This window comes from Balearica regulorum, chromosome Z (genome assembly GCF_011004875.1).
Source record: "Balearica regulorum gibbericeps isolate bBalReg1 chromosome Z, bBalReg1.pri, whole genome shotgun sequence".
In the NCBI taxonomy this organism is placed as follows: Eukaryota; Metazoa; Chordata; class Aves; order Gruiformes; family Gruidae; genus Balearica; species Balearica regulorum.
Window position 1 is genome coordinate 76,475,968 of NC_046220.1, and position 27,727 is coordinate 76,503,694.

At 54.8% G+C, this 27,727-nt stretch overlaps 1 protein-coding gene across 4 annotated transcripts in view; it reads right to left on the reverse strand.

The window, feature by feature from the left end:
* The window catches only part of CNTFR (ciliary neurotrophic factor receptor), a 212,000-nt gene that overhangs the window by 3,256 nt on the left and 181,017 nt on the right, over positions 1–27,727 (reverse strand). For all 4 annotated transcript variants that reach the window (XM_075739638.1, XM_075739641.1, XM_075739640.1 and 1 more), the window contains 4 exons: positions 20,568–20,685; positions 19,574–19,740; positions 12,060–12,223; positions 486–666 (listed from right to left, as the gene is read on the reverse strand). In XM_075739638.1, coding sequence (XP_075595753.1) covers positions 486–666; positions 12,060–12,223; positions 19,574–19,740; positions 20,568–20,685 — 630 coding nt within the window. The remainder of the gene's footprint in view (positions 1–485; positions 667–12,059; positions 12,224–19,573; positions 19,741–20,567; positions 20,686–27,727) is intronic.

Consider the following 27,727-nt stretch of genomic DNA (forward strand, 5'->3'; position numbering starts at 1 on the left):
GCTTGTTAACTTTGTGGGTTTTATTTCGAATTGTCATCGCTCCGAGCCATTGTGTGGGGTCAGAGGTGTGGAGGGGGTAGGACTGGAGACGGAGGGCTGGAGGGGGACAGCACTCCAGGGAATATAATAATAATAATACTACTGCTGCTACTACTAATAATAATAATAACAACAACAACAACAACAGCAGCAACAATAATAATAATAAACCCCACCTTCATTGTCACACCCCAAGCACCCTGGCAAGGAGGATGTTGGAGCCAGGTAAGCTGACCCAGCACCCCTCGGTTGCACCCATCAGCAGGGCAATGGGTGGGGGCAAAGTGTAGGGCGAAGGGCTGCAGCCCCCTGAGCGCTGGGGGGATCTCCTTGGCTATGGACCAAATTTGCACAGAGCAGGACAGAGGGGCCTCAGCCAGGACTCCCAGGTTCCCCCCCACTGCGGGCACAGCCTGTTTGTATGGGGGGGTGGGGGTAGCTCTCACCTGTGACTTGGGCCTCCGTGGTGAGATGCTTGGGCTCCTCCGTCCAGGGGGTGGCATGAACGGCCACGCTCCAGTCGCTCCATGTGCCAATGTCGTTGTCTTTGGCTGCCACCTGGATGATGTACTCCTTGCCAGCATAGGCATCCGTGATGGTGTGTGATGTCCCGTCCGACAGCTCAACCTGAGGGCAGTGGCAGGGAAAGGAGGGCAGTCAGAGGGACCCCCGGCACCAGGAGGTGTAAGATGATCAGCATGTTTAGCTCAGCTAGAGAACGATAACGAGACTTTTGCAGCACTTTGGGAAGTGCTACAGGGTTTTGGGCAGAGGCATGAGCCCAGGACAGGGATGCAGGGGGAGAATGCTCCAGCTGCAGCTAAGCCAAAGTTCTGGTGAGACCTCCATCCCGCTCCCAAACTCGTGGTGCTGGGACGGAGTGGCTTCCTCTAGAGGTCACCAGAAACTAGCAGATGTGTGGGCAGGCTCTGCTCGCACGTTAGGGCAGCTGGGAGCGGGACATCCAGGGCAGTGGCTGGCATGTGTGCACATGCTTTCATTGCCAGTGATTCCCCAACCAGCATGCCTCTGGCCACCCTGCTCTTGCACCCGCTGGCATCTCACTGGCTTGGCTTGCAGCCCTCTGGCTGGGCCCTTGGACAAGGATCAAGCCATGACCAGCTGTCTTTCCTAGAAAAATTCCCTCTGTCCAATTGTCACTGCTGCCTGGGCCATGGGAGGTCCTGCCATCCTCCTGGGGATGTGGCTGTTGGTGCAGTGGTTTAACCCCAGACTATGTCCACACCTTCTGGGGATCTCTGATCTACTTGGAGCTTGGCTCAAGGACAGGGGGATGCAGGTGCTCAGCAGAAGTGCACCCCCATCACACGACCATCAGTGGGCAAACATGCCTGGGTGACAGAGAAGGAGGGCTCAGTACCCAAGAGACCTTCCAGGGATGGAGCCAGGCTTGACCTTGGGGTCCTGAGGGCACAGAGGGGACCAGGGCAGGAGCATCCTGCAGAAATTGTGTGGCAGATCGCCCTCCACCCGGACCCTGAGGCTGAGGACAAACACGCTGTCAGCTTCATTCCCCACTGTGCTGCCTGTGCATGGCAGGGGGGGACATGGGGCACCCCCTGACCTTCCCATGTTCCCTGGCTGACACAAACCACCTTCTTTCCAGACACATGTTGATAATCAAGATGCTGGGGGGATGACAGATGGTGCGGGTCTGACGCAGCCCACCTGTGAGCACCGGTACCCAGTCAGGGGCTCATGATCGAGCAGAACAAGCGGCTCTTCCCGGGTGGGGGGAACTTCATGGTGCAACCCGTGTGGAGTCCTCCACATCTCCCCAGCCACCCAGGAGAAGGTCAGGCACAGGATCCCACTGCACTGTTGGAGCACCAACAGATGAGTTTTATTAAGAACTCAGTTCAATGATAGGAGCAAGATGGAGCCGAAAAATTCCTCCTGGTCCTTGAACACATCCCAAAGCCCAAAGAAAGAAAAGCTTCACTGTCAGGGTGCCCAGGGGTACCCGGGCCAATGCACCTGTGGGACGAGGCTGCCCTGGCACTGTGGCTTTACACCCACAGGGATGGTACGCACACCAAGAACGTGTGTGATGGCCTGGCCAGCAGCAGGTGTGGTTGATCTCACCACCCCGCTGCTTACACAGGTAGCTGAACCCACACTGAGAAAGACCCAGCCCTTTTCCAGTCTCCCCAGTACAGCATGTGCAACACCCCAGCACAGATTTAATGCCTTTTGCACGCAAACTGCAGACTCCTCCTGCAACTTTTACAGCTGCTCTGGGGGATCCCTACCAGGGAGGGGGGCACTTTTGCTTTCTCGCTCTGGGTGAACTTTTGCTTTCCTTCCCCATTCTCTCTCCCAGGGCGGTATCCAGCCTGCTGCCCAGCACAGCAGGGCCCTTGGGCTCTGCGCTCCCAGCTGCTCACACTGTCTGGCCTAGGCGCTCAGGAGCCCCACATCTGGAGCACATCTGCATGCAGGCCTGGCCAGTCCCACCCCAGCCGTTGGGGAGCAAAGGGCCTCCTGCCGCTCGTGAGGTGCGAAGCTGCTACCAAACCTCAGCAGGAAAGCAGTGTGGAGAAAGGTGTGTGTCCGTCCTACTGCTGCAGAATTTGGGGCTGGATGGGGGAGGCAGAGTCCTGCCTCCCCTCACAGCACCGACTTGGGGCTGATGCCCACGGCACCATGGCAATGCAAGCAGGGGATGCTGGCAGTTTCACCACAGGACTTGTGCCAAGATGAGATGTGCCCCAGCCCCGTGCTGCTGTTAGCCAAAGCACTGGGACAACTTGTGCCCAAGTCCATCCCCACTTTCCAGGGGACATGTTACCAGCACACTATGGGTCTCACTATTGGGTTTGACCCATTGGCTTCTTGGCATGCCCTCCAAGGGAGCCCAAGGTCAGAGCCTGGCCGGAGGGAGCCTGGCATGGGGGGCAGATAAGACCAGCCACCTTGGTGGGGCTCCGTGACAGGTCTCCCTGAGTTTCCAGCATGCTGAAGGGGCTAAAAGCCAGCCCTGGGGTCACATGTGCTGCCTCTTGTCCAGATAATGAGGTCAGGCTTACGGTGGTCCTGTTTAGCACCTGGAATAGACCAGGGAGGTGGCTGCTGCCATCCCAGGGCTGGGCACAGCCCATCCTCCAGAAAAAAAGGTTTGGGCCCATATCTCTTATGGGGCACAGGTGAAAACTGAAATCTTGTGAGATCTGGGCAGAAAGGAGGATGAGGAAGAGAATATGAGGATGCTGCTGGTCCCTCCTGCAGGACATAGCTGTGCATCCTCCAACCTGTGGGGGTCTTGGCTGAGACCCATCCCACCAACCCCACCAAGCTCCAGCCCTCCTCAGCCCAGGACCAAAACCTGAGCTGGATCAGAATCCCCAGAGGGACTCTCTGGGTGAGCTGCCAGCCCCCAGCAAGCCTGTTTCTCCTGGCTTGGTCTGTTCTGGGCAGGCAGTGCATGGGACTTGGAAAGATGCTGGGGTTATCTGTATGGCGTGTGGGTCTCCCTAGGTCTTTCAGCACCCTCTGAGCCCCCCCGGCTGCTCCCTGAGCCCCACAGCAAGCAAGCTGGGCAGAACCTGAGGGCAAACCAGCTCCCCTGAGGTCCTGCTGGTCTGGCCAGGCTGCTGCTCCATCCAGAGCATTTCCTCCAGCCTAAAGAGCCCTCTCAGCTGAGTGCTTCCCCTTGGGAGCAATCCTGCCTCTCCCCAGCCACAGACAGCCTGCAGCTGGGTGTTTGCAGATGGGTCACTGCAGACACGATGGGGCAAGGCCTGTGACATCCTCCCCCAGGACCCCGGCTGCAGGACCTGGAGGATGTGTGAGGATGCTGCCCTAAGTTCCTCTTTAGACAGCAGATAAAAAGGCAAAGTGTAGGCAACAGCATCCATCTCTCCCCACACATGCTGCCTGCAAATAGCATTTCTGAGCTGGGCAGCTGAGGGGGACAGCCAACATTTGCCATGGTGGGTGGTAGAGTCCCTGGGTGGGTGCCCATGGCTCAGCACTGAAGTGCAGCAGCAGATGGGAAAGCACACGGGGACCGGGTCCAACTGGACACAGACGGGGAGAGCCGGGGGGGGGGGACGACACTGGGGAGGTCGTGGGGGGGACGGATGGACACACAGCATCAAAGGCAGAGGGAGAAATTCCTTAATCCACATCCTCACCACACAGAGACAAAAGTTGGAGGAAGGCTGCGCATGGTAATTTTTTTGGCCGGGGGGGTCTGCATGTCGCTGCCTGCCTTTGTGCACCTGCCAAAAGTCACTCCGGCTGGCTGTGAAGTGCAACCCAGATTAATGAGAGATCAGTAGCCAGTGCAATGCAGAGCTATTAGCATTGCAAAAAAAAAAAGAGGGAGAGTGAAATGAAAAAAGCCCTTGAACCCAGTAATTGAGCCAACAGCTTGCCGAGGATAGTGTGGGCTGGGATCCCATTCCCATTCCCTGCTGTGGCCACATATCCCCATCACGCACAGCCCTGAGCACCTGGATGAGCCCAGGGGCTGGTGCCACATTGATGGGATGGGGACAGACACCCAGGGCAGGTGGAGGGGAGGATTTCCCAGTGTGTGGTTTTGCCTCTGTCCATGCTGGTCCCCCCTGCACACGTGCTGGAGGCCTGGGGACATCCGCACGAGCCATCCACACCATGCACCCCAAGAGGGGACATCCATGTGTGCCCTCGTCCCAGTCCCTGCCTGCAGACTGGTGGCACTGCCTTGCAGTGCTCAGCACATCAGGACTTAAGGAAGCCATTCCCCCCCCACCGGGCTACCCCACTTCCACAGCACTAGCCCACCCTGCCACGGTGCCCCGGCAGTAAAAAAGGTCACTGTGCTCTGTTCCTACTCGGGCTCTGCCCCTGGTCCAGCGTGACCAGGTAGCAATTACTTGCGAACAGAGTGATGCACAGGCATGTCTGAAGCCCAGATGGCCTTTGGAAAGGGATGGGGGAAAAGAAAACCCCAACCCTCCCTGCCCTGGCAGCTGGGCTGGGGGCTGGTGTGTGTTGGAAGGAGGCAGAGGGGGAGAAGGGGGATCAGATGCCTCCTTCTCTGTATCCCACATGAAAATGTGTTTGCCCACTCTCCCGTGGTGGCAGTGGCTCTGCTTTCCATTCCTTGACACCTCCCACTCCCCAGCACAGCTCCCGGTGTGGGAGGGGGGTGCTCCGCTGCTGGGAAGCTGGCAATGCAGGGATGGGGGGCTGGCACCCCTCAGTCCCATGGCAGGGATGCACCACCTCTGTGCATGCCAGGACAGAGACCACACGCCTGTCCCAGGAGTTGTATCAAGCCTGGATAAGCCTGTCTTCCCCAAAATAAAAGGAGCACCCCAGCTACTGCAGCGTGAAGCTGATCTGCTCACACAGCCTGTGCCACCCACAGCAAGCAAGGGAACATGGAAGAAGACCCCTCAAAAGAGCACAGCGTGGGTCTGCCATGCATCTTGAGTCCTCACAGCTTCCCCCACCTCTGGAATCTCCCTGGGTTATCCCGGTTAATGGGGAAAACGGAAACTGGGAGGGGGACAGGGCACCCCCACGGGCTCGATTTTACAGCCTCCTTTCCCTGCAACAAGTGGCCAGATCCTACAACCTGGCTGCAATGAGTTTTGCAGGGACTCATGCTACACAAGTAGCTGCTCTTTCAGGTTCCCTTCAGTCCTTGAGATCACAGGGGGATGCTGGCAGGCTTCCACCTGCCCTGGGGAACAGGCTAAACCAAATGCAGGAGTAACCCCCGAGCAAGCCGCCCCGCTGCTGGGAAGTGCAGGAAGGTCACTGCTAACAGCCACTGCAGCCCGCAAAAAGATGTCGCCAAGCGGAAAAGAAATGTTTTGCTTTTCCCTTTCAAAGCCACGTCTGGAGAGCAAATAGGTCTGACATTCGTTACTAATAAACGAGCCCCCACATACCTCCTCCTTCCGCAGCGCCACAGGAATCAGTTGGGCTAACCCCAGACAAAACTTTCTGCCCAGACTCTGGAATAACTAAAAGGTTGGGAAAAGTGAATGACTCCCCTTATTCTCTGCCAGCTGGGTAGCAGAGGAGCCCAGCAGGGTTGGAGCTTTGGTCCCTGCTGTCACCCTCCTGAAAAGGCTGCTGTGCTGCCGCTGCACACAGCTCAGCCCTGCTGCCGGTCTGGGAGGACGAGTTATTGCCGGGATCCTCTGCAGCCTGGGTTGTGTCACACCAGATGCAGCTTAGCGACTCCCTGCAGGCTTAAAATAAAGAGCATCTTTGAAAGCGGAGCTGCAACCTTGTTAATAACGGGACTCTTTCTCCGGATGCGCTGTCCCCTCCTGCCAAGTGACAACTGGCAGAGTTTGCTTTTGCTTGTGGCTGCGGGGAGGATGGGATCAGGGATGCTCAGGGAGCTCAGCACCAGCTCTAACCCTGCCCAGCACTGGCATCTGCTGCTCACAGACACATTTACCATGCTGATGCAGTGGGCTAGGGGTGAAAGCAGATGGGTGCAGCTTGTGCGTGGGCACCACGGGTCATGGGCACCTGTCTGGCATGGTTTGCACATGCTGTGCAGGAAAAGCTAAAGTTGCTGGTGCCACCCTGCCTGCATGTAGCTATGTGATCATGCAGGTGAGCACAGGCACATGGGTGCACGCGGGTGCTCTGCCACTCAGTGGCACCTTTATAGCTGCCTTTGGATGCTTGATCCTGCTGGGTGCTCGGTACTTTTAGGTCATTAGCAGTTCCCAGTGGGGCTGAGAGCACCCAGACAATGCCAGCCAAGGGTCCCGAGCCCGGCTCCAACTCTGGAGCTGGGGTGGGGAGAGGATGGAAAAGGTGACTTCTGAGCATTTCCAATATCCATCCTCCTCCGAGGCACCCTCTGCTCCAGTCCCGCCTGTCTCACGCCAAGCTGCGAGCAACAGTATCACAGCTTCAACATTGTGCTCCCACCTATTAATTCCCTTTTTTTTTTCCCCTTCTTTTTTAATCACTGACTTTGCAGCCAGGAGGAGAAGGGAGAGAAGTGCCGCAATAAAAGCTACCAGGCGTGAAGCTGTAACCCAGCTTGCTCAGGGTGACCTCCCTGCCAAGGTTGCCTTGCAAAGAGGGGGAGTGCGGGCAAAGCGGCACGGGGGGATGCAAATGGGCACGAAGAAGCGCGCCCGCCGCAAAGTGACATTGCTGCCGTGCCGGCGGGGACACAGCTGCGGCAGGCGGTGGCACTAATTGCCTTCCCTGGCTCCATCTCTCCCTCTTGCCCGTTGCAGGCAGGATACACATTAGCACACACTTTCAGGTTATTTCAGGCTGCCCCAAGGCAGGAGTTTCCAGAGCCAGCCTGTGAGATTCACCTATTTGATCAAAAAATGTTGCTTCGCCTTGGAAGATGAGCCTGAACACACCCTGGCAGCCAACCCCGACACATGAGTGACGGTGGCCGGCGCAGAGGACTGTGCCTTCCTCACACCAATGAACCCAACCACTAAATATTTGGCAATACCCACAAATTGACGATTCCTGTCCCCAAATCCCCATCATTTGCCCAGATCACAGCTGCTCAGCAGCAGAGCCAGCACAGATGCCTGCATGAGGGGCTCTGTGGCCCCAGGTCCTAAAATCCTGGGATGGTGGGAACACCTCTGCTTGCTTTTTCAAAGAAGGATGTTTCCAGCAAATGCTCATGAATGTGGCTCTAATGCTTCCAAAACAGAAGAGGAAGGAGAGAACCCAACCACATTATTAGCTTTAAATATCTCATGACCTTTTACTGCAAATCTCAAGATCTGAGGCGCAGCCCGCCTCACGGTTCGTTAACATTTCATGTTGTCAGCGCGGCCAATGGGTTCAATTAGACTTCACGACGGCATCTGCAAATTGCTGGCAACCCACCGGAGGAAATCCTCCCTCAGCCTGGCCGCCAGCTCTGATGCTGCTTAAGAAATACCTTCTGAGCTTTGCCACGTTCCTGGGACATGCACCAAGCTGGTCAGTGCTCAACTCATGAGATCTCCTCCCAAAAAATGGGAAAAGGGGAGATCCTCCTGCAGCAAACGCTACAGGGTGGGAGCAAATTGGGTGCAAGACCTGTCCTGGGCTCCCCAAAGATGCTCAACATGGTGACTGGCCACCCGCCTGCATCCAGGGGTGAGCGTGCAGACATGCTTCTGGGGAGATCGCATGTGTGAGTGTGGTGATCGCTGCTGTTGCGAGTTAACTGAAGGAGCCTGTAAAACCAGAAACAGGCTATTAGCAATCCATTAGGAAAGGGTATCCAGTTCCAGCCTAGGTAAGCCATTAGAGGAACATCTGAGAGCATTAGGAGAGCTCACTTGGGGCCAGGATGGGGCTATAAAACAGAAGAGGAAACCACGCTAATCTGGCTTGAATTACAAACTTAAAAGCAGGAGAAAAATAAAGGATACCCTAAACATTTAATGTTTTATATTTAGGAGACAGAAGGGGAGATTCTGCCAAAAGGAGAGAATAAAAAACCTGTTTAGGCTACAAATATCCCATCTCTCTTCTGGCAGCAGAGAAACCACCAGCCCCTCTTCCAGAAAGGGAGGAGCATGACTTTAAAGTTGCTTGAGTTTCAGAGCAAGCTCAGTGCTGGTGGGGTGGAGGGGAGTCAGTGGCCACCTGATGCGACACAATGTGACACGTCTGCATCCCAAACAGCCGGGAAATGCCTGTGCCCAGGTTTGAGGTAGCTGCTGCCAGACGGCACGATGATGCAATGAGCATCCAGCATGCACCCCGCGGCATGCTCACGTGGAAACTCATCATCATCATCTCTCCATGATAATAATTCCCAGAGCACATCATCGTAACTCCCAGAGCAAAATGCAACATGAGAGCTGCTAAGTGGCCTGAGCAGAAAGGCGCTGCTGAGCAGGAGAAAGGGAGTGCAAACAGCGTGCTGGGGCTCAAACCCACCTTTGCAAAGCACTGGGAAGGGGATGAAGGTGTCCCCCTGGCTCTGGCTCAGCCCCAGATATTTGTTGACAGGGGGGATGCTTGGGCCAGGCATCGCCTGTCTCTCTCTGGGGGGTAAACTGCATTTATGGCTAGCTCGCGCAGCGGTGGTCTCGATAAGATCCACTGCTCCCGCCACGGACGGCTTCATCTTCTGGTGCCAAGCCCTGGCATTATTAAAATACTGAAAGGAAGAGCCTGGGAGAAAGGAGACGCTGATTGAATCAGGCCCTACGGTATTCGACAGCTCGACATCCATCTGATCCTATTAGTGCTCATTCAGTCCTGCCTGCTGAGGTGCTGTGTATAAATCAGACCCTGCAAAGATATCGGGAGGTGGAGGGGAGAAAGGGGAGCCACTTCTTCTGCCAAGAAACACCACGTGCAAGTGGGGCCTGCATGGATATTCGTGGCTCTGGGCAGTCCCCGGTGCTCCCTTGTGGGTTTTCTCCCGCAGGAATGTTGGGCTTCCCGCAGGGCTGCCAAGGGGGTGGCAGGAGATGCTTAAAACCCACAGCTGGTGCATGGGTGGGTTGCCACAAGGAGGCATGGACAGGGGATCAGCGTGGGGGTGTGCCAGGGCAGGAGGTTACTCAGTTCCTTCTGGATGCCAGTGGAATCTTCTCCTCTCTGTCGGGCTCCCAGGCTGCCCAGATGTCAGCAAGCAGGTTGTGTGAAATGGCTTTTCCATGATGGCAGCCATTGGGACAGCAACAGCCAAGTTGGGGGGCAGCTTGTGGCAGGAGACCTTCATCTTGGCAAGAATTAAGACACCCCATGCATGGCATGCATGAGCACTGCATCCTTTCTCAGGGCACTTGTCCCTTTGAGGAGAGACCCAACACTACCACCGTAGGATGAGCTGGATGGCTGAGCGAGGCTTGGCCCTACCAAATCACGTGCTTCCCTCTCCTGGCTGGATTTGGGGGAACAGGGAAACCCCCCAAGATGCCAACAAGCAATAGGTCAAGCAAAGCAGAGCTCAGCATGGCTTGGGTATGCTCCCAGTATGCTGGCATCGGCAGAGTTCATTTTTGGGTGCAAACCCCTGCATTTGCAGGGTGCCCGTATGGGCTAAGCAGGCTGAGCGTGCCACAAGAGCCTGGGGTTGGAGCGGCTCCGGCTGCAGCAGTGCTGCCATCCCCTGGTGTTTGGCAGCTGATTGAATTAGGCTTCGCAAATAATTCATCTGATGAATAGTGGCAGTTTTCCTCAAATCAGATTTTTCATTACCCAGCTGGAGGGGCACAGAGTCAGAAAACAAACCTGGTACTTCACTCATTGAATGCTTGCACTTGCTCACCAAGCAAATTATTCCCCAAACACACTTCTCCGTTGGCCAGTGATGGGGAACACGTCTTTTGCAAGGGGATATTGATTAAAAACAGTATCCAGGATTGCTCTGCCCTCCCAGGACCCCGGGAGATGAGGCCTTCCCAGCCCTCCTTGCACCCACCACGAGGGCTGGTAGCTTGATCTCTCTCTGCAGCTCAGGGTATTTTTAAATAGCAAAAATCAAGTTTTTACTGCCCTAGAACTGCCTTTTCCAGACAGGGTGGCCTTGCCACTGGTGCCCCCAGCACCTCCACGTATTTCCCACCATTGCTGCCTGCCTGAGAGCACCGATGTAGAGGCCACACCACCCTCTCGGAGACCCTGCGGTGAGGGGGACTGGCACGGCGTGACCCCACAAATATGATACCTAATATGAAATGATGGAGGGACTGGCCACCCTGAGGATGTCAAGGTGGGAGGAAGCTCGCTGGCTGTCCTTCTATTTTTAGGTGCAAACCCCTGCATTTGCAAGGTGCCCAGCTGGATTAGGCTGTGGTGGGGTAAAAACATCAGCTTTCTCCACAACGGTTTCACATCTTGAAAAAACTGATGTTGCATTTGGTATTTCCCATTAATTCTTCCCCCTTTTTCACAACTTCTACAATTTAAGCATTTCTCCCCCAAGTTAAAAAAAAAAATCCAAAGCAAACTCATACCTAAACCCCACCTCTGCTTTCTTACCCCTTGGGATTCTCCATGGAGGCTGTCCCATTCCCGGGAGGGAAGCGAAGAGTAAAGAGAGACAAGCACGAAAACCCTCTCCCAACCCTTCTCTGAGTTTCAAAGCCATCAGCAAACATTTCAATCTGAAACATGACCTGTGGTGATGCCTTGTCAAAAAACCCAACCAATGCAAAAAGAAAAAGTCGCTGAGACACCAACATCTTGCAGAGACACGAGCAAAGCCTCCCATCCCCTCCCTCAGCCACTTTTCTCCCCAAGAAGAGCTGGCTGGCAGAAAACCCTGCTTGGCTCCATGATGCAGGTGAGCTCCCCGGGGACTAGGTGCTACCTCTTACTTGTCTTATTTTTTTGGACAAAATGCTTTATCAAGCGAAGCATCGAATAGGCTTTCAACTGGCCCAGCTCAGCGCAGAGGGGATGCTGGATGAGCCATGCCAGCGTAGCAGCACCTCTCCTCGAGCAGCAGATTGCTTTCCTTCACAAGCCGAGTGTGCAAGCAGCACAGAGGGGAAAAAAAAAAAAAAAGCCCGTTCGTTATCTTCCTGCAGTTAACAAATGAAATCTGTCCTCCGGGCTGCCAAGGATTTCACTGACTATTTTTTTTTTAAAGAAACAAGAAATAAAAGTAAGAAATATGATAACATCGTGGCAATCACTCCGTGACTGTGCTCTGAGTTATGGCGAGCGGTATTTTATCTTCAGTTCAAAATCTAAATGTGGCAGAGGCGCATTTAAATGTGGTGACATTTATACTTTAAATGCCTTTTACATCTCGTTGGCAGGTTTTATATAGAACATATGTATGGAAAGTAGATAGGGGTCGTGGATGAAAATGCAGAGCAGGGAGAGCCTGCAGAGCCATTTGTAGGCAGAATGTGAGTTAAAAGACAGAGAGGAAGAGAGATGGGAGGAGAGACAGAAGGAGTCGAAAAGGGTCTGGGTTGCCTGAGCAGTAAATACACATTTTTTGGGTCCCTCACTACTTGTTCCCAGTGCAATGTGTTCCCAGCCACCAGCTCCTCCCCGCTCCCTCCCATTCCGGCTAGCTCAGCATCGCTTACGTGTTGCCACTGGTCCAGGATGAGGGGTCGATATCGCAGGAAGAACTTGAGCGGAAAAGACTCGGGGTCGGGCCAGGATGAGGGGTTTTGCCATGACACCTCCAGCCTCCGAGGGTTATTGGGCACGGGTTTGGCCACCACGCTCTCAGGAGGGTCTGGCTTTACTGAAAGAGAAGAGGGTGGCTGGTAAAGCTCTGCACGTGGCATCCTTCCTTACACCCCTCGGCACAGCCTGCTGGGCTTTATGCTGTGTGCTTTCCAAAGGGTGCAGCCGACATGCAGAATGTCCTTTTCCCAAACTGATTAGATGCAAATCACCTTTTCCTGTCCAGATCAGCACTACAGCTGTCTTGGCTCAAAATAACCACTGTCAAGGGAGTGCCACTGCTGGAGACATGTGGAAACAACCTGGGCAGGGCAGAGAGCATCTCTGCTCCCCAGGGCTACTTGGGTCAGGGAGAGAAGCCCACCAAAACCAAATCCTGCACCTCCTAATTTCTGGGAGTCTGACCCACATTCAAGCCCGCTTACCTCCCAGTAACATGGCAGAGTTTGGCCCTTGTGTTTAGGGCTGGGATTTTGGGGATTCAAAGCATTGGCACATCATATTTGCCAAGGGCGAAGGATTGCCATTGTCACCTTCCACCCTAGGTCTCTCTCAGCCTTGCACTGCTTTTGGGATACAGGGATATTTTCTTGCTACCTGATAAGTATTTCAAGTGAATATTAATTGGCTGTGAGCCATCCAACGTGCTTTGAAGTTGCAGCTACTTTTAGAGTGCTGGGAGCAAATCACAGACAGGCTGTGATGAACAGCATTGCCCACTGCAGAGCGAGCCTTGCTCCTCGCCAAGGGTTTGCTCAACTCCTGACAGCTCAAGCTCCCAATTTACAATAGCAAAACTACAAAAAGGCCAAGATTTGGGTACACCCACGCTTCTCCTTTTCTCATGGCCAAGAAGGAGCTGGGCATGGGGAGCTGAGCGCGCAGCTGTGCCAGAGGTGGAAGAGGGCTCTCCATGCACTCTAAGAATAGCAATGCACATGACTCCTCATGTCCTGGGAGGGCTTTTAACCCCCTCCAAAATCCACATGCAGGCCAATGCATTCTGGCCTGAAAACCTCTGGACTGAGTAATGGTCCCCTGGCTCTGACCACCTGGAGCAGCAGCTTGTGAAGGTGCCAGCATCAAACTCGTCTCTCAAGCATGGAAAGGGAGACTGGGGCCATGGGGAGGCCCTCTCTGCCTGGCAGAGCTCCTGCCCTGCACTCAGACGTCTTCTCGTCCATGCTGACCCCAGGGGTTCACCGGCTGTGGGTGGGAAGTGATGTCCACACAGGGGCTTCGCCTCCCCTGGGAGAGGAAGGAGGTGGTGGTGGCGAGTGACCTGCTCCCTCACTAGCCTGCCTGCCTGCTGCCTGCAGCCCTGACCTACGCATGAAGGGCTTCTCTCCCTCGGCTCGAAGCTGTACGGCACTGATGTGGGGTCAGTCTGCTGCAAGTGGAGTCTGCTGCAAGTGGAGTCACGTGTGTGCCATTCACTGGCATTTCTGCTCCAGGATGATGGTGGCATCGCAGCAACTGTCCCCAGGAAGACACCTTCCCTGCACCACCACCGCTTGCTCCTCTTAGGAGAAATCAGCACGTGATGCTTTCAAACCCACTTTCTTGGCCGCAGGTGAGGCAGAGGGGTGCTGCTGAAATTAAGCCACAGCCCAACCACTTTAGTGGGACCCAGAATTTGCCCTGTTCCCCTTGAGACATAGTCCACCACCACCTCCCTCTCCCCAGCCCAGCTCCCTGGCACACACCCTGCTGTAGTTCTCCTTCAGCATCATCTTCACCACCACCCTGACAGCCTCTCCTGTCTCCCATTGCCTTGCCTCTGCCGTGGTGGGTGCAAGGAGGGCTGGACAGCTTCCTCCATCCCCACTGCACCCAGCGCTCAAAGAATGCTGCTGGAGGTTTGGGGAGCAGCTGGTGAGCAAGCACCCATGGGCCTGACCATGGGTGCCTAGTGCCACCTCCCGGCTCCCACTGACCCCTCTCTGCAGCAGTAAAGGACACAATTTTCCATTTACAGCTTTATCCTCGGCAGGAGGGACGACTTGCTGGGGCTGCGCCGTGCTGAGCTACTCCAGATGGCTGTGCAATTCCTCCGCTTGCTTTGAATCCCTGGGCTCAGGCTGGACATCAGCTTCCATCGACAGGGACTTGGAGTCCAAAAGCATATGGAAAAGTATAAATCCAGTGCTGGCTTGGCGGGCTCGGTTTGCAAAACAAAAGTCTGGCTGAACGAACGCAGATGACTGTGAACTGTGGCTCTGCAGTGAGGAAGTGGGAAGAAAAGCGCAGGGCTGGGGATGGACACAACAGGATACTCCCTGGGGTAAAGTAGGGATCCTGTCCTGGCTTTTTGGTGTGCCAGCCTGGAGCCATGGCAGAGGGGTGCTTAAATGCATTTGGGCCAGGCAGGGCACATGTGCTTGGGCAGCAATGAGAGATGCCCTTGTAGTGTGTTGGAGGAAAGCAAAAAACAAACTGGTGCTGTGATGCTGAGGTGGGAGTCACCCACCCATTTTGCAGGGATGTGACCCCCCCAGCCCTGCTCCTGCAGGTTGGACACTGTCCCTGGCACACAGGGGAGGGCTGCCCTGGCTCCGAGCAAGCACGGCAGAGCCCAGCCATCGAAAGGGGCTGCGTTCCCGGCTGCGGCAAGCCTTCAAACAGGGCTGCGGGTTAATGGGAAAACCAGCAGTCCCTGCTACCTCCGCATGTGTCCCCCATCCATGGGACTCCTGCCCAGGCTAGAAAGCGCAGCAGTGCCAGCCTCTCCAAAAGCACAAAGCCAAAGCTGTTCCTGCCACGTCCCTCCAAGGTGGTGGGGATGCAAGAGCCAGGAGAGGGGACCGCATGTCCAGCAGCCGGTCCAGTGAGGACAGACCTGCATCTCTTAGGACAGACATCATTACACCGTGCTCATGGGAAACATCAGGGCTGGTCCCACAGGGGCCAGCTGAGGAACAAAGGGAGGCAGGCTGTGTCCAGCTCCCCAATTTCTAGGTGACCTTGAAGGAGTCCTTTATCCTCCAGTCTCCTGGGTCCCTGCTCCACACATGGGGATGAGTGCTCCTCCTTCCCCAGCCTTTGTCTGCCTCCATTTAGCCGGCATACTGCAAGGCAGGGGCTGTCTGGCTGTACATCAGCCAGCATAATAGAGCCCCGTCCTCGGCGAGGGCCCGCAGGCAGTAACATAATAAAAGCGATAATAGTAATAATAATAATGGACGATGGGCATTAGGCTGAGTACTGGTTAAGCAGCTACAAAACCAGATGTAATATTATCCCGCAGAGCTGGGAGAACATCATCAGACGTTCCTGGGAAGGGGACTTGGCTGGGAGGCGATTCACAGCTCTCCCTGGTTGGTTTTCGGCTGCCACGTCCGAGTGAGGGCTTGGCGTGCAAGAAGAGCCATGCAGAGCAGCTTTTCCTAAAGGCTCTGTATGCTCACACTTAACTGCGAGTCTTTAGCTATCCATCGCCGCTGGCTGCTGTAAGACACATATCAAAATGAAGCTGGCACTTCAGAAAGGCAGCTGAGACCCTGCAGCATGGAGGGGTCCATCGCCCAACCCGTCTCTCCAACGAGCGCTAAAATGGATCCCTTGCGGCCGTTAAATATCCCCTGGCATTTTCCATGAGCAGAGGGATATTAAACTCCATGTCTTAGCCAAATGTCAGTCTAGGTAATTTAATTCTGCTTCCCTAAGTAGTATGAATTGAACTGACCTTCTGCCTAGGCAACTGTATACCCGTGTTCAGAGACTGAATTTTGTACAGACATGGGCACGTTTGTCCTCATGCAGCCCCTCTGAGATGCTCTATGTCTTAAATGCCCCAGAGACAGAGCTGGGAGGATTAGACGACCTTCCCAAGGTCACACAAGGGACAGGGTGGCAGATTTAGGGATATGCACCCATGTCTGCACAGCCCTGTCCAAGGCTGCCTTCCTCCTTTTAATGCTGTGCCTCTTCTCCTGCTAACTTGCCCCAGGCTTACATGAGGAGGAAGGCACTGAGGTGGGATGCTGGTGTTGCTGTGTGGTGGTGGTGGTGCCCCTGCTTTCCTGGGGCATTCATGTGCCAGCTACCTGGTTCTAGGGCTGAAACACAAGTGGGGAAGGTGGGGTTGTGTCCTGGAGGGCCAGAAATGTCCTTATCCTGTCCCAGCCATCACGAGGGAGGTGGCAGCTCCTGACACACCACCTTACTCCTCCCTGGCACCTTCCTCTGCCTCCAGGCCCTCTCCCCTCCAGCTCCTCCAGCCTCTTTCCCACCTCCTCCTGCCTTGGGATGGAGCTCTCATGTCTGCAGGGCTTTGCAGAACCTTGTCCTCATCACGCTCACCTTTATTAATATCAATACGTCTGCAGAAGATGTAATTATGAAAACAATTTCCAGGAGCAAGATGAGGAGGAAGGCAGCCTGGATCTCCTACCAATGAGAGATGGGGGCCAGAGGGCTGGAAAAGCTTTTCCAGTCATCATTGAAAATCACAATGCAGAGTGACCCCTGGCAGCCGGTTGCTAATAACCAGCACGGCATGACTGCCAGCAAGGCATGGGCTTGGGCTAGCAAAAGAAAGTACCGGTCATTTTCCACTCAATTAGAGCCCATCTTGCAAGTGGCTGAGGAAGGGATTTTCTGCTGGGGGCTCCATGGAGGGAGAAAGGAGGGAGGAAGCAAAACTTTTTGTGTTTGCCCAGGCTGGGTGTGTGGTCCGACCCAGCAGTGGGTCTGCTCCTGGCTTACATGGTGCTGGGAGGGAGAGCTGCCGGGCCAGCACTGCTCTTGTGTTGGCTCCAGGCTGCTCCATCCCCAGCAGGGCATGAGATCAGGGCTTCACACCTGTGGTTTAACCTCCATGCAGAAGGTGTGATGATTTTCTCTAGGCTAAGGGGACAACACAAGGCAGGCTCTGACATCCCAAGCCCTGGGATTTTAGGAGAAGCATCCTGCAGTTGCTGGTTGACACTGCCTCTCCATTTTAGCAGGATGCATGCACATGTCACAACGCTCCCACGCAGCATTTTTCCGATGCAATGGCTTTGTCCTGAGCCACAGGTTTTCCACCGTCCATCTAGCAGAGTGAAACCCAGCACAACTTCCAAAATGAGATCTCAGCCCAGCTGACACTGGTAGAGAGGGAACCTACTGGGTGCTAGATCCACACAGCCAGCACCCACCACACTGGGACACAGCCCCGCGTTTGCAGCTGCAGAGAAGAGAGTCAGAAGCGACAATGAAATGCAGAAGCCTCTGCAAGGAGAGCAGGCAATCTGGGGCAAAATTGTGTGGCAAAATACACTAATGCAGTGCACTTGTTTTAATTGGAAACACCAGGACGGCACAAGGAGAAGCTCTGTTCAGGGTAGGTGGCTGTTGATTGGTGGCAGCTGAGTTCATGCTGTAATGACTCTGCTAAGCCTGCTGACTGCCTGCTTGAACACTCCATCATCACCACATCCGTGCCTCTTATGCACGGCAGCCGTACCAAATCCTGAGGAGAAGAACTTCATAGCTGTACAGAATGTGTAGATTTTAAGGCCACTAGATATTGAAGTGTTTATGGGAGCAGGCTGGCTCCAGGGTGCAGGACACAGACCTTCCTATGGGCACCGGCCCATCACCCCTGCCCCAAGTGCCATCCTGGAGGGTGTTAGAGCATCTACCAGGTGGTGCTGGGGGGTCTCACCTTCCACCGCAACTGCTGGGACATGTCCAGGCACCCTGCACCCTTCCAGGCACTCTTGCAAGAGACAGCGATATTGCACTCGTGCTAACCCCTGGTCCAGGGCAACGCTGGCCTCTGCTCACTGCTCCTCTGACCCCAGCTGAGTTCAAACTGCTGGGCTGGATCCGGCTTGCGCTGGTGCTGGGATGCCCGGGGTTTGCAGCTGGGTGTGCTTCCCAAGGGGGTTGCCCTTGTGTGCTGGACAGAAGATCAGATGTTTGGGAAGCCAGGCAGGGCATGGGTGGGATGCAGATGTTACAGGACGATGCCCTGAACTCCTGCAGGAGGGAATGCAAGGAACTCGGAAAATGCAGCTTAATTGCTGCTCTGGGCCCTGCAGGCTGGAGGTTACCTTCATTTTTAAGGAGTGTATCTTCCACAAACATAACAATTTCCATTTAAAGGCACCCAAGTGACTGAAACTCCACCACTTCCCTGCTAAGCTCCTTGCCTTGTTATCAACGTTTGCAATGCACCAACAAATACAAGCTTCAGATATGGACTGCTGCTGTGGGGACATGGCAGGACAGTCCTCACTCCAAAATAATTTCCCTGCTCTATTCAGAGCTGGCACCTTGTTTCTTATTTAATGTTTTCCAGGATTTGGAGTAGAAAGGGAAAATCTGGGACAGTAGTGGAGCTCCTCTTCTTGCACTCTGGCACTTCTAGCTGCTCAGGACTGGGACATGCAGCACATTGAAGGCAAAGACTGACTGCTGGCTGCGCTTCAAGGATTCATTTATTTGTTTTTCTGGTCCAGTAATTGCCACATGTAACCAGAAAATTGTTTTTCGATGTGTTTCTGAACTCCATTCTCTTCCATTTTTCCTTTTCTTTGAGGATGGACAGTCTTTTCATGGCACCGGCTGTAATCCGGCTTTGGCTGGTGGCAAAAGCACTGTGTCCAGCTCCCTGCTTTGTCGTGCTTGGCACTGAATTGCTCGGTCCTTCACAGTCGGAGGAGCATCTGCACTGTGGGTACGGACATGGTTGGGCAGCATCCCTATGGCACAGCCGGCGGCATGGACACACCGGCATGTCCCACATGGCACAGCATTCACTGCCTGGGTGGGGCAATGAAGAGGTGCAAAGGGGGAAATTGGGTTTTCAGGAGCATGATAGGTAAGGGATGGTGGAGGATGACTTTGGGAGGGCTTTATCCTGACTAGGGAGGAAGACAAGAGGATGGGAGAAGAGAAATTAAAATGTCTCTTCCAGTCTTAATTCTCATGACTCTGCTTCCAGCACAAACACCAAACCTCTCTTTTAGAAACACTCACAGGGGTGAGAAGGGCAATGCCATTTGGACCACAAGAGTTTCACAGCCCCCTGCCTGGTGCGTGGCAGCCACTTCCCCAGACCCCAGGCAGGAAGGAGCTCAGCAACCACTGGGAGCCCTGGACCACTGGCGATGGGGCCAGGCAGGGCACCAGGCCACCGATGGGACCAGCACAGGGGCTACCTGTGGGCATCCTGCCTGGTTCCCCCAGGATGCTCAAGCATCAGCATTGGTTACAGCAGGGCTGTGAGAATCAGGGGGCGTGGGGACGATGCCAGCGTGGCTCAGACCCCGGCTCCATCTAATGTATGAATAGGTAGAGGCTCCAAGTGGAGACCCTGCCCCTTCCCTGGCCCGTTGCTCTGGTGGGCGACACCGCATGCAGAGCAAGCCAACCCCAACACTGTCCTGGAGAGGCCAGTTGGTGCCGCGGAAGTTACCTATGGCGAACTCATCAAAGGTGAGGGTGGTGGAGTTTTTGCCCAGAGCATTCGTGACTGTCAGAGTCACCTTGTACTTCACTGTGGAGAAGAGCTGGAGGTATCTGATGTGGCACCTGTTTTTGGGAAAGACATCCTTCTCGCAGACCATCTCTCTCGTGCCATGTCTGGAAAGCAGAGGCAAGAGCTGTTACTGACAGAGCGGTGCTTGGGGTGGAGATGCACCCGTGCTGCTGGAGTGAGGAGGCAGAAGGAGCAGTGCTGTGTCCCCCCGGCTCTGCTCACAGCCCCCATGCACCAGCCCCAGCTGCAACCAAAGGGATGCTTTCCTCTTGACAGGGAATTTGCAGACTCATGTGTGTGATGCTTTATTCTAAGCCTGCACAGAGACCGCAGGGAATGTCCTCATGCTGGCCCCAAGGAAAGGATGAGACCCTGCTGGGGCTGGGGTTGGCTACCTCCCTCCTGTGAGGGGAACGGGGTCTCCTTTCTGCTGGTGACACAAGCCCCAGAAGATAATGCATAGCACTGGTCAGCATGAGGGCTGTGCCAGGACCCAGGCATGGGGTGGGGGACGATACCATGCCATGGCCAGCTCTAGGTGAAGGACACTGCTGCTGCCCAGACGCAGCCAGCATACGGCAGGAGGGAGCGTGGCTGTGCCAAACGCACCAAAAAAACAGCGGCCACAACCTCCACTGTGGACAAGTGGTGCAGAGAGGATGGACTTAGGGGGTGTGGAAAGGGGACCTGGGAGCTGGGGACTTTCCTGGTCCCCTCTGGGGAAATTGGAACTTTCTTGGGACAAAGCCCCAGTGCCAAGCATTCCCGGAGAATCCTTCCCCAGGCTCATTTTTGGGACACAGATCCCATAAGCTCAGCTCAGCACAGGTCAGACCCATTGCCCCAAGACTTCATGGCACTACTTGGGACCTGCTCCAGGCTGCAGGGACAAAAACTCACCCCTCTGCACTCTTCCTTCCCAGGCACTTACATGACGGAGATGTTGAAGGAGTTGGGGATGTAGGTGGGAGTGGGCAGGTGCCAGCTGCAGTAGAAACCCTTTGGGTAGTTGTTGGACCGGCACATCAGCACTGGCTCCTTCGGAGGGACTGCCAGGGAAAGAGAAAGAGCAATTACCCATTGAGGCGAGGTTATCACCAGGTCCTGAGCAAGGGGACTGCTGCCAGCTTGGGAGGGGACACAGTTTGCAAGGCGAGCCTGGTCTGTGTTCATCAGCTGCTTGAAGCATCTGGGGGCCTTTGTCCCACGTCTGCCACTGAGGTCCCCCATGAGACCTTGCTTTGGACTGGGCTGTGCACAGCAGCTCACCTTCTACCCTGGCAGCTCACCTTCTCTAATGAGAGATAGAGCGGCAGAGGAGGTTGGCAGGTACCGGGGGAAATTGTCTTCAAGGCTGTGACAGAGACGTCGCTATGCGGAGGAAGTGCTGCTCTCTTGACCCCATTAAGCTACAGCGCTCACGGCTTTCTCTGCCACATCCCTGGGGAATGATAAACTTATTGAGGGATGATCCTCCAAAAGACCAGAGGTCCTCAAAGGGAGGAAGAAGGACTGCTTATGGCAAGATGAGGAACAACCTGAAACCAGCAGAGGAAATTCAGCTCTGCAGGAGGACTGGCAGTGTTAATTCTTTCAGCAGCAGGGCAGAGCATCCCATCCCAGGGCCCTGCCTCCCAAGAGACATGGAGGCAACTGGAGATAGGACGAGAGCATGCAGTGGGGAGCAGCCTTCCTCTGGCCTTGTCAGTCTGGCCTTGAGGTTAGAAGCAGAAGAGGATTTTAAGCCCAACCAAGTGTTCACATTGCACTTGGCTTTCCCAGACATGCGTGCACTCTGTGCCCTTTGCAGGAACACAGCCAGAGCTGCAGGAAGACTCTGCAAAATCCTGAGGGCCGGTGCATGTGGGAGGATGAGATGTGATACCTTTCAGTCGATAAATTTTGCCCTTGTAGGTTGGTAAAAATGTTATCTGAACTGACAGTGAAGTCAACTCCTCTTAGTACCTGGACACTTGTATTGCTAATAGCAGAGTTTGGCTCTAAATGCAGCACCTTGGCACAGTACCTTGCCATAAAATACACTTCCTGGGCTGGATGTGCACCAGGGCTCTCTCGGAAAGGCTGTCTGAACCTGTGGCAGTCCCTCTTTGCCTTCCTTCATTAGCCCTTGTCCCCATGCATCCCCCCAGGATGTCCTCTTCTGTCCAAGCAGAGGTTTTGAAACAAACCTAGCAGACCTGGCAGCCTCAGTGCAAACATTGCTGCCCACCACCCCACCGCGGTTCTGCCAGCACCCTCAACATACGGCTATCCGCTCTCCTCCCTGACGCTGAGGCAGACGCCTTACCCACGGCCATTAACAGAAATGAGATGCAAACTGTGATGCAGTGATACAAGAGTTCAGGGAGCACCCTCAGGATGGGAAACGCCTTCCCCCGAGGGCTGCAAGGGCAAATCACAAGTCCCACAGCACCATGCATGCACCTTGTCTTGCTATGGAGCAGCCCATACTGATGCTGGTACAGGGAAGCCATGCACCAATCTAACGTCCCTCTGCATGCTGTGCCAGAGAAGTGGAGGATGCAGTGAGCTGGCTAAGGATGTCCTCACTGCACCGGTGAGCTGGCAGCACCAGGAATTACCAAAGCCTCAAGACATCAATGCAAAATGGGACATCCCTGCAGCAGCAGGGAGCAAGGAGAATAAGAAGGAGAGAGGGAGGGAGAGGAGATGCAGAGAGGGGGGCTGGCAGGGAGGAGAGCCTGTGCTGGTGCGTTAAGCGTGTTCCTCCTAATGGCTATTTCAGCCTTCAGCCGGCAGACGAAGGCCAGAGCTTGGTTAATGAGCCTCCCAGCTAAATTATTCAAGCAGACCCTCCACAGCAAAACAGAGCGGCTAATCGCAAGGCCAGAGACAAGGACCTGATCCTTGCTACAGCTCCATCCTCCTCCTCCTCCCCATCGGCTCCTTAACCCTTTCCCTGCCTCACAGCTGCCCCCGGGGGGTGAGGCGGGAGCAAACGCAGGGCAGCATCGCCCTTTGCAGGGGCAAATGGGGGGGGGGGGGGGGGGGCGGAGGCAGGGGAGGTGTTGGAGGCTCCCAGGACGTGTTTCCGAGGGGTTGAAGGGGTGCAGGGGATTTAGGGACAGCCTTTGGGGTGCGAGTGACCGCGTGGTGGCAGTGTGGGCTTACAGCACCCGCCCGGCACCCGGCACACCGGGCTGGAGGCTGGAAATACTGCGGGGGGGGGCAGGGAGGGGATGCCGGGGATGCTACCGTGGGCCTCTCGCCCACTTGCTGCTTGTGCTCAGCTGTCCCACACGACACCAGAAGCCGGCCGGCAAGCCGGGTAGAGGCAGCCGAGGCTTCAGTGAGCATCCCTGAAGTCTTGCCTGGTCCCTGCCCGACGAGGAGGTTCTGCCCTACCCGCACATCCCCAGACGCTGCACTGCTACCGAGCTGCAATTAGTCCATCTGAGGATAATTTATCTCTGTTGTCTCCAGTGCTATGCTGGATCCAACTCTTGGTGATCTGTGGCAATTCCTGCACCGAGGAGGCTGGGGCAGGCTCATGCCTCCAGGTTTGCTTGGCTGGAAGAGTGGCGGTGCCCAGACTGCCTCCTGCTTCCATCCCCACTCTGCAGCAGGCTCTGAAGACGCCTCATTTTCAGAACCTTGAATGCCTTGAAGATCCTGCCCTCTGCTCCAAGATTGGGGCCCCAAATATAGCCCCGAGCCTCTGTGCCCACAGCATCCTCCATCTTTCATCCTCTGGTGCCTTTTAGCAAGCCAGAGATGGAAGGAGAGCCTGGGGAAGGGGGGACAAAATGACCCTAGTATCTCTCACCCTGGTGTCCATGCAACATCCTCAGTCTGCTGCAGCCAAAGGGATGCTGCTGTATGAAGCTTGTCTCACCATAGCCATTGCCCTCTCTTTCTGGGCAGGGACAAGCTGTCTCACAGGGACACCCCAGCCACCTCCATCTCTCCAAAGAACCATCAGTCCCAGAGCTTGGGATGGGGATGTCACTCAAGTGCCCGACTTTCCACTTTGATGGGCAGAAACGCCACCCCATAGGAGAGCGCAGGGCCAGTGCGATGTGCCATGACACCATGTGGGTGACCATGACCATGGCCACCAGGCGCCACAAAGGAGAGAGCTGTAAGACCCTTCTCTGCTGCCATGGTGCATCTTTGCCCACTCTGTAATGGTATCTTCTCCAAGCAGGGTCCCCATCTCCCTGTGGGAGATGCTGGCTTGCAACCCTGTTACTCTTCCCTCCTCTCCCAGGAAAGGTGCTCACTGGCACAGCTCATGCCCATCAAAGGCTCTTAAAGACAGCAAATAAAATCGCAGGCTCCAATCGATCTGGCGCTCCGTAATGCTGTCTTTGGAGGTGGGCCAGCCTGTCGGGCCGATGAGAGAGCAAGAAAGGCAGCGGAGGAAAACAAAGCCATCAAGGGAGCCTTAAAGGCTTTTTCTGCCCTGAGGCTTTGGGCAGTGTCTCTGAGTGCGGGATGTCCTGCTCCAACCTCCTCCATCCTCCCCTGGCTGACGTCCAGCTCTCAGCCCCTGCCTAACACCAAAAACAGCCCGAGCAACATGTTGCCCTTGCACGGGCACTTGTCCCCAGGCTCCTGCATACAGCCTCCCTAATCCTGGCAAATATTTGCTTCCCCGTCGCCTCACGGAGCTGCTGAACTCTGTAATGGCAGAGCTCCTTTCCTTTCGCCGCAAACAGTGCTGCCCTCTCTAATCTGTCTATTAACCTCTCTCATGGCATGAAGCCACTTCTCCCACACGGACTGCTGATTCCTCTCTGCAAACCTGGTGTGTTTAATGCCCGGTCGTGGCGGCTTCCCAGCAGCTTGGGTTGCAACCAGCCTTGATGTAAATGCTCAGGACAAGGGGATGCTCGGTGCATCCCACCTGGGTGCCCTGCTCACCAGCTGTTGTGATGCTCCAGCAAAATTCAGAGCTACGACAGGCAGTGAAAGCTGGTGCCAGGGTCATCGTCTCTGCAGACCCTGCAGAAGATTGGTGGCAGAGATGGGGTTGGCTTTCCCATCATATGGTACCCCAGGCTTTGCATCCATTCGACTGCTGTCTCTCCGGCTTCTTGGAAATAGCTGTCACTTGACCAGCTCCAGCATCTCTGCTCAGCTGGAGAGAGCACAACAAGTGGTCCTCGAGGATGAAACAGCTCTGGATGCATCAGCACAGACACAGATTTTTGTCTTGCTCCCCATCTCTAAAGCCCAGTCGTCCTTGTACCCTGAGTCCCACTGTGCAGGGGAAAAGTGTGACCAATCCATTTTAGAAACCACTAAAAATGATCTACAATAGCTTTTCCTAGCCCTGCTAGGTCATGAGATAATGGACATTAAAATCATGGCATTTTTATATATAGAGAAGTTATTTTAGGTCATTTTTAGAGGTTTCTGAAATGGATCAGTTATAATTTTCCTCTCCTGCTGAGGGCTGAACGTACTAAAGATGCCTTGCTCCACAGGTGGAGGGATACAAAAAATAGTACCAATAAAAGTTTTAAGAGGCCTCTCAAACACTTCTGTAGGAGGTATTTCTTCTGGTGCACTTGGGGCACATTCCGGCGTCGGGCTGCTGGGGGATACCGATCCTACAGCATGCTTGTGGGGTTACCTGCATAACTCATCATCCCACTCTTGGGCCAGCAAACCCTCCAGGGTCCGTGACAGCAGCATGTGCTTATGCTAGAGCTACAGCTGTGACACAGCCTGCCTGCACGTGAGCAGGACCCCCGTGCTGCCCCGTGCTGTTCTGCTGCCAGACTCCCGCTGTTAGCATCCCTGCCTCTCTGCAGTGTCCACGGCAGGATCGCTGCCCCACCTCTTGCCCTCCACATTCTCACCTGCTGACTTTTTCGCACCACAGCCATGACAGGCGGTGAGTATGTGCTGATAAGTAAAAAGGCACCCAAGTGACCAAAAGCAAAGCTGCAGAGGCTGGAGGGCACAATGGGAACCCACCTGGGTGTGAGATACCAGCCCTGAGCACATGGGCAGATGTGCACAAGAGCAGCACACCCAGCAGGTCTGTGCACACACCCGCACAGATGCTTTTGTTATGCACGCGTTGGCTGCAAGTGTGATGTATTATGTATCTAACGTCACTTTTCTAAAATTGTCTGTGTACAGCAGGCTGGTAGGAAACAACAAAGAAAACAATGATGAATAAATCATATTTCTACTGCCCAGTGGATCAGAGGAGCATCTACCTGCCATGCACCACCTGTCCTAGAGTGCAGCATGGCTGTGGCTGGGGATGGTCCCTTCCACCACCCCAAATGTTGGGATGAGGCTGTGTTTCATTGCTGGAGAAAGTGAAGGACATGAAGCTCTGATTTTGCTCTGTTACTCCTTGTCCAGGCTGCTTTTGGCTAAGGCTGAGGAGGGGTGCAGAGGGTAGCGGCAGAGTGGTCAGAGGCAGGTGATGCTCCCCTGCATCGTGCTTCTGCACCCTGGGAACATCATGTTCATAACCACTGCTTCTTCAAGACAGATTAAACAAGTTTGGTTTGGTGTTTTTTTTTAAAATTAATACAGCAAAATTCATGTGAGAGAGAATGAGAGATCCCGGGGTGAGACAGGCTTGTCCCTCACTGACCTCCTGTGTGACCTGGGCAGGTGATGGAGATGGGGTTTAGGTCCTTCCATCAGTCTAAGCCACCCCAACCTTAGCAAGGGACGTTTTGGGGGGACACTCACCCCCGCCTTAGAATTAGACATTGAATACATACCCCTCAGGAGCGTGAACCATCCCAGCTGAACACGAGTTGCCCACATTCAGCCAGCACCTAGCCCAGCCCTGACACTCTCATGTGACAGCATCTCCCCAGGAGCTCCCAAAATGGGCCAGGCACACCTGTGGCTGTAACCAAAGTCCCCTGGACCTACTGCTATCCAGGAGCCAGTTCCCCAGCCTCAAAGAGCAAGAATTTATTCCCCAGAAGGTGCTGGAGAAAAAGGTGGACTCAGCAAAAGATAAATTTCTAAAACGCCCTGTTTTACACTGATTGGGGCTCGTAAACCAAGCTATGGATTTTCTCATTTCCCTTGCAGAAAATTCAGCGCGCGCATCAAGAGGCAGCGCCGTAAATTTTTGGGCGAGGCATTACTCATGAGAGAGCTCAGAGCTCTGCTTTAAGCCCAAATTGCAGTGCAAGCTCCTAGCCCTAAAAGCTGCCTCGCAGCAGGACAGCGTGATAACAGGCTCACTGGAGTTTGCTTCATCCTGCACTGCACGAGGCCATGCTATTCGTGGCACAGCAGAGGGGATCTTCAAACCTGACAGCTCTCAAGCCTTCAAAAAATTAGCAAGCAAGCCTTTCCTCAGTGAGAGGAAACAGGAAGAGGAGAGGGGCTCCAGCAACTGTGGGGTGGGGTGGGGTGGCTGGCTGGTACAGCAGCCCACTCTGGAGATGCTCCTCAAGGTGCAGGATGCTGCGGGAAGGTGATTTAGGCAGGTGAAGCCATCAGCCATCCCACCCCCATGACAGACCCCCTCGCTCCCAGCTGCAGAGACCACTCTCTCCAGCAGTGCCAGTGCTGAGCAGCATTGCTGTCCCAGGGCAATGCCCACACGGGTCCGTGGAGATGCCGATCGGCACATCTGCATCCCAAATCCAGCTGTGCTCCTGCAGGTGACCTTGTCCCCACGGACCAGGGTGACGGACCGGATGCCTTAGGGACCGATGCACAGCGGGAATGATGGGTGCCTCCAGCCTTCGCGTGGGATCGCACCACAGCTGAAAGACCCTCCCAACTCTCCCGTCTTCCATCAGACACCAAAGAGCAGCTTCGCTCTGAAACAGTATTAAATATTGAACAAAAGAAAGCAAATCTGTTATCTGGGATAATTGGGAGTAAATAAAACATTTAACCAAACCAAATGCAGCTGTTTCTACTTGGAGCCGGCACAACAGCAGGGAAGCCAGCTCAGCTACTCTGCATCCTCGTTACAGCAGCTGATTATTGTTTTGTGTATAACGGTAGCACCGCCGGGCCTCGAGCGAGGCCGGGGCCCACAGTGCTCGGTGCGGCACACCGGGGAGGGGTACGCCAGCAAGACAGGGCGCAGCAGCACGGCGA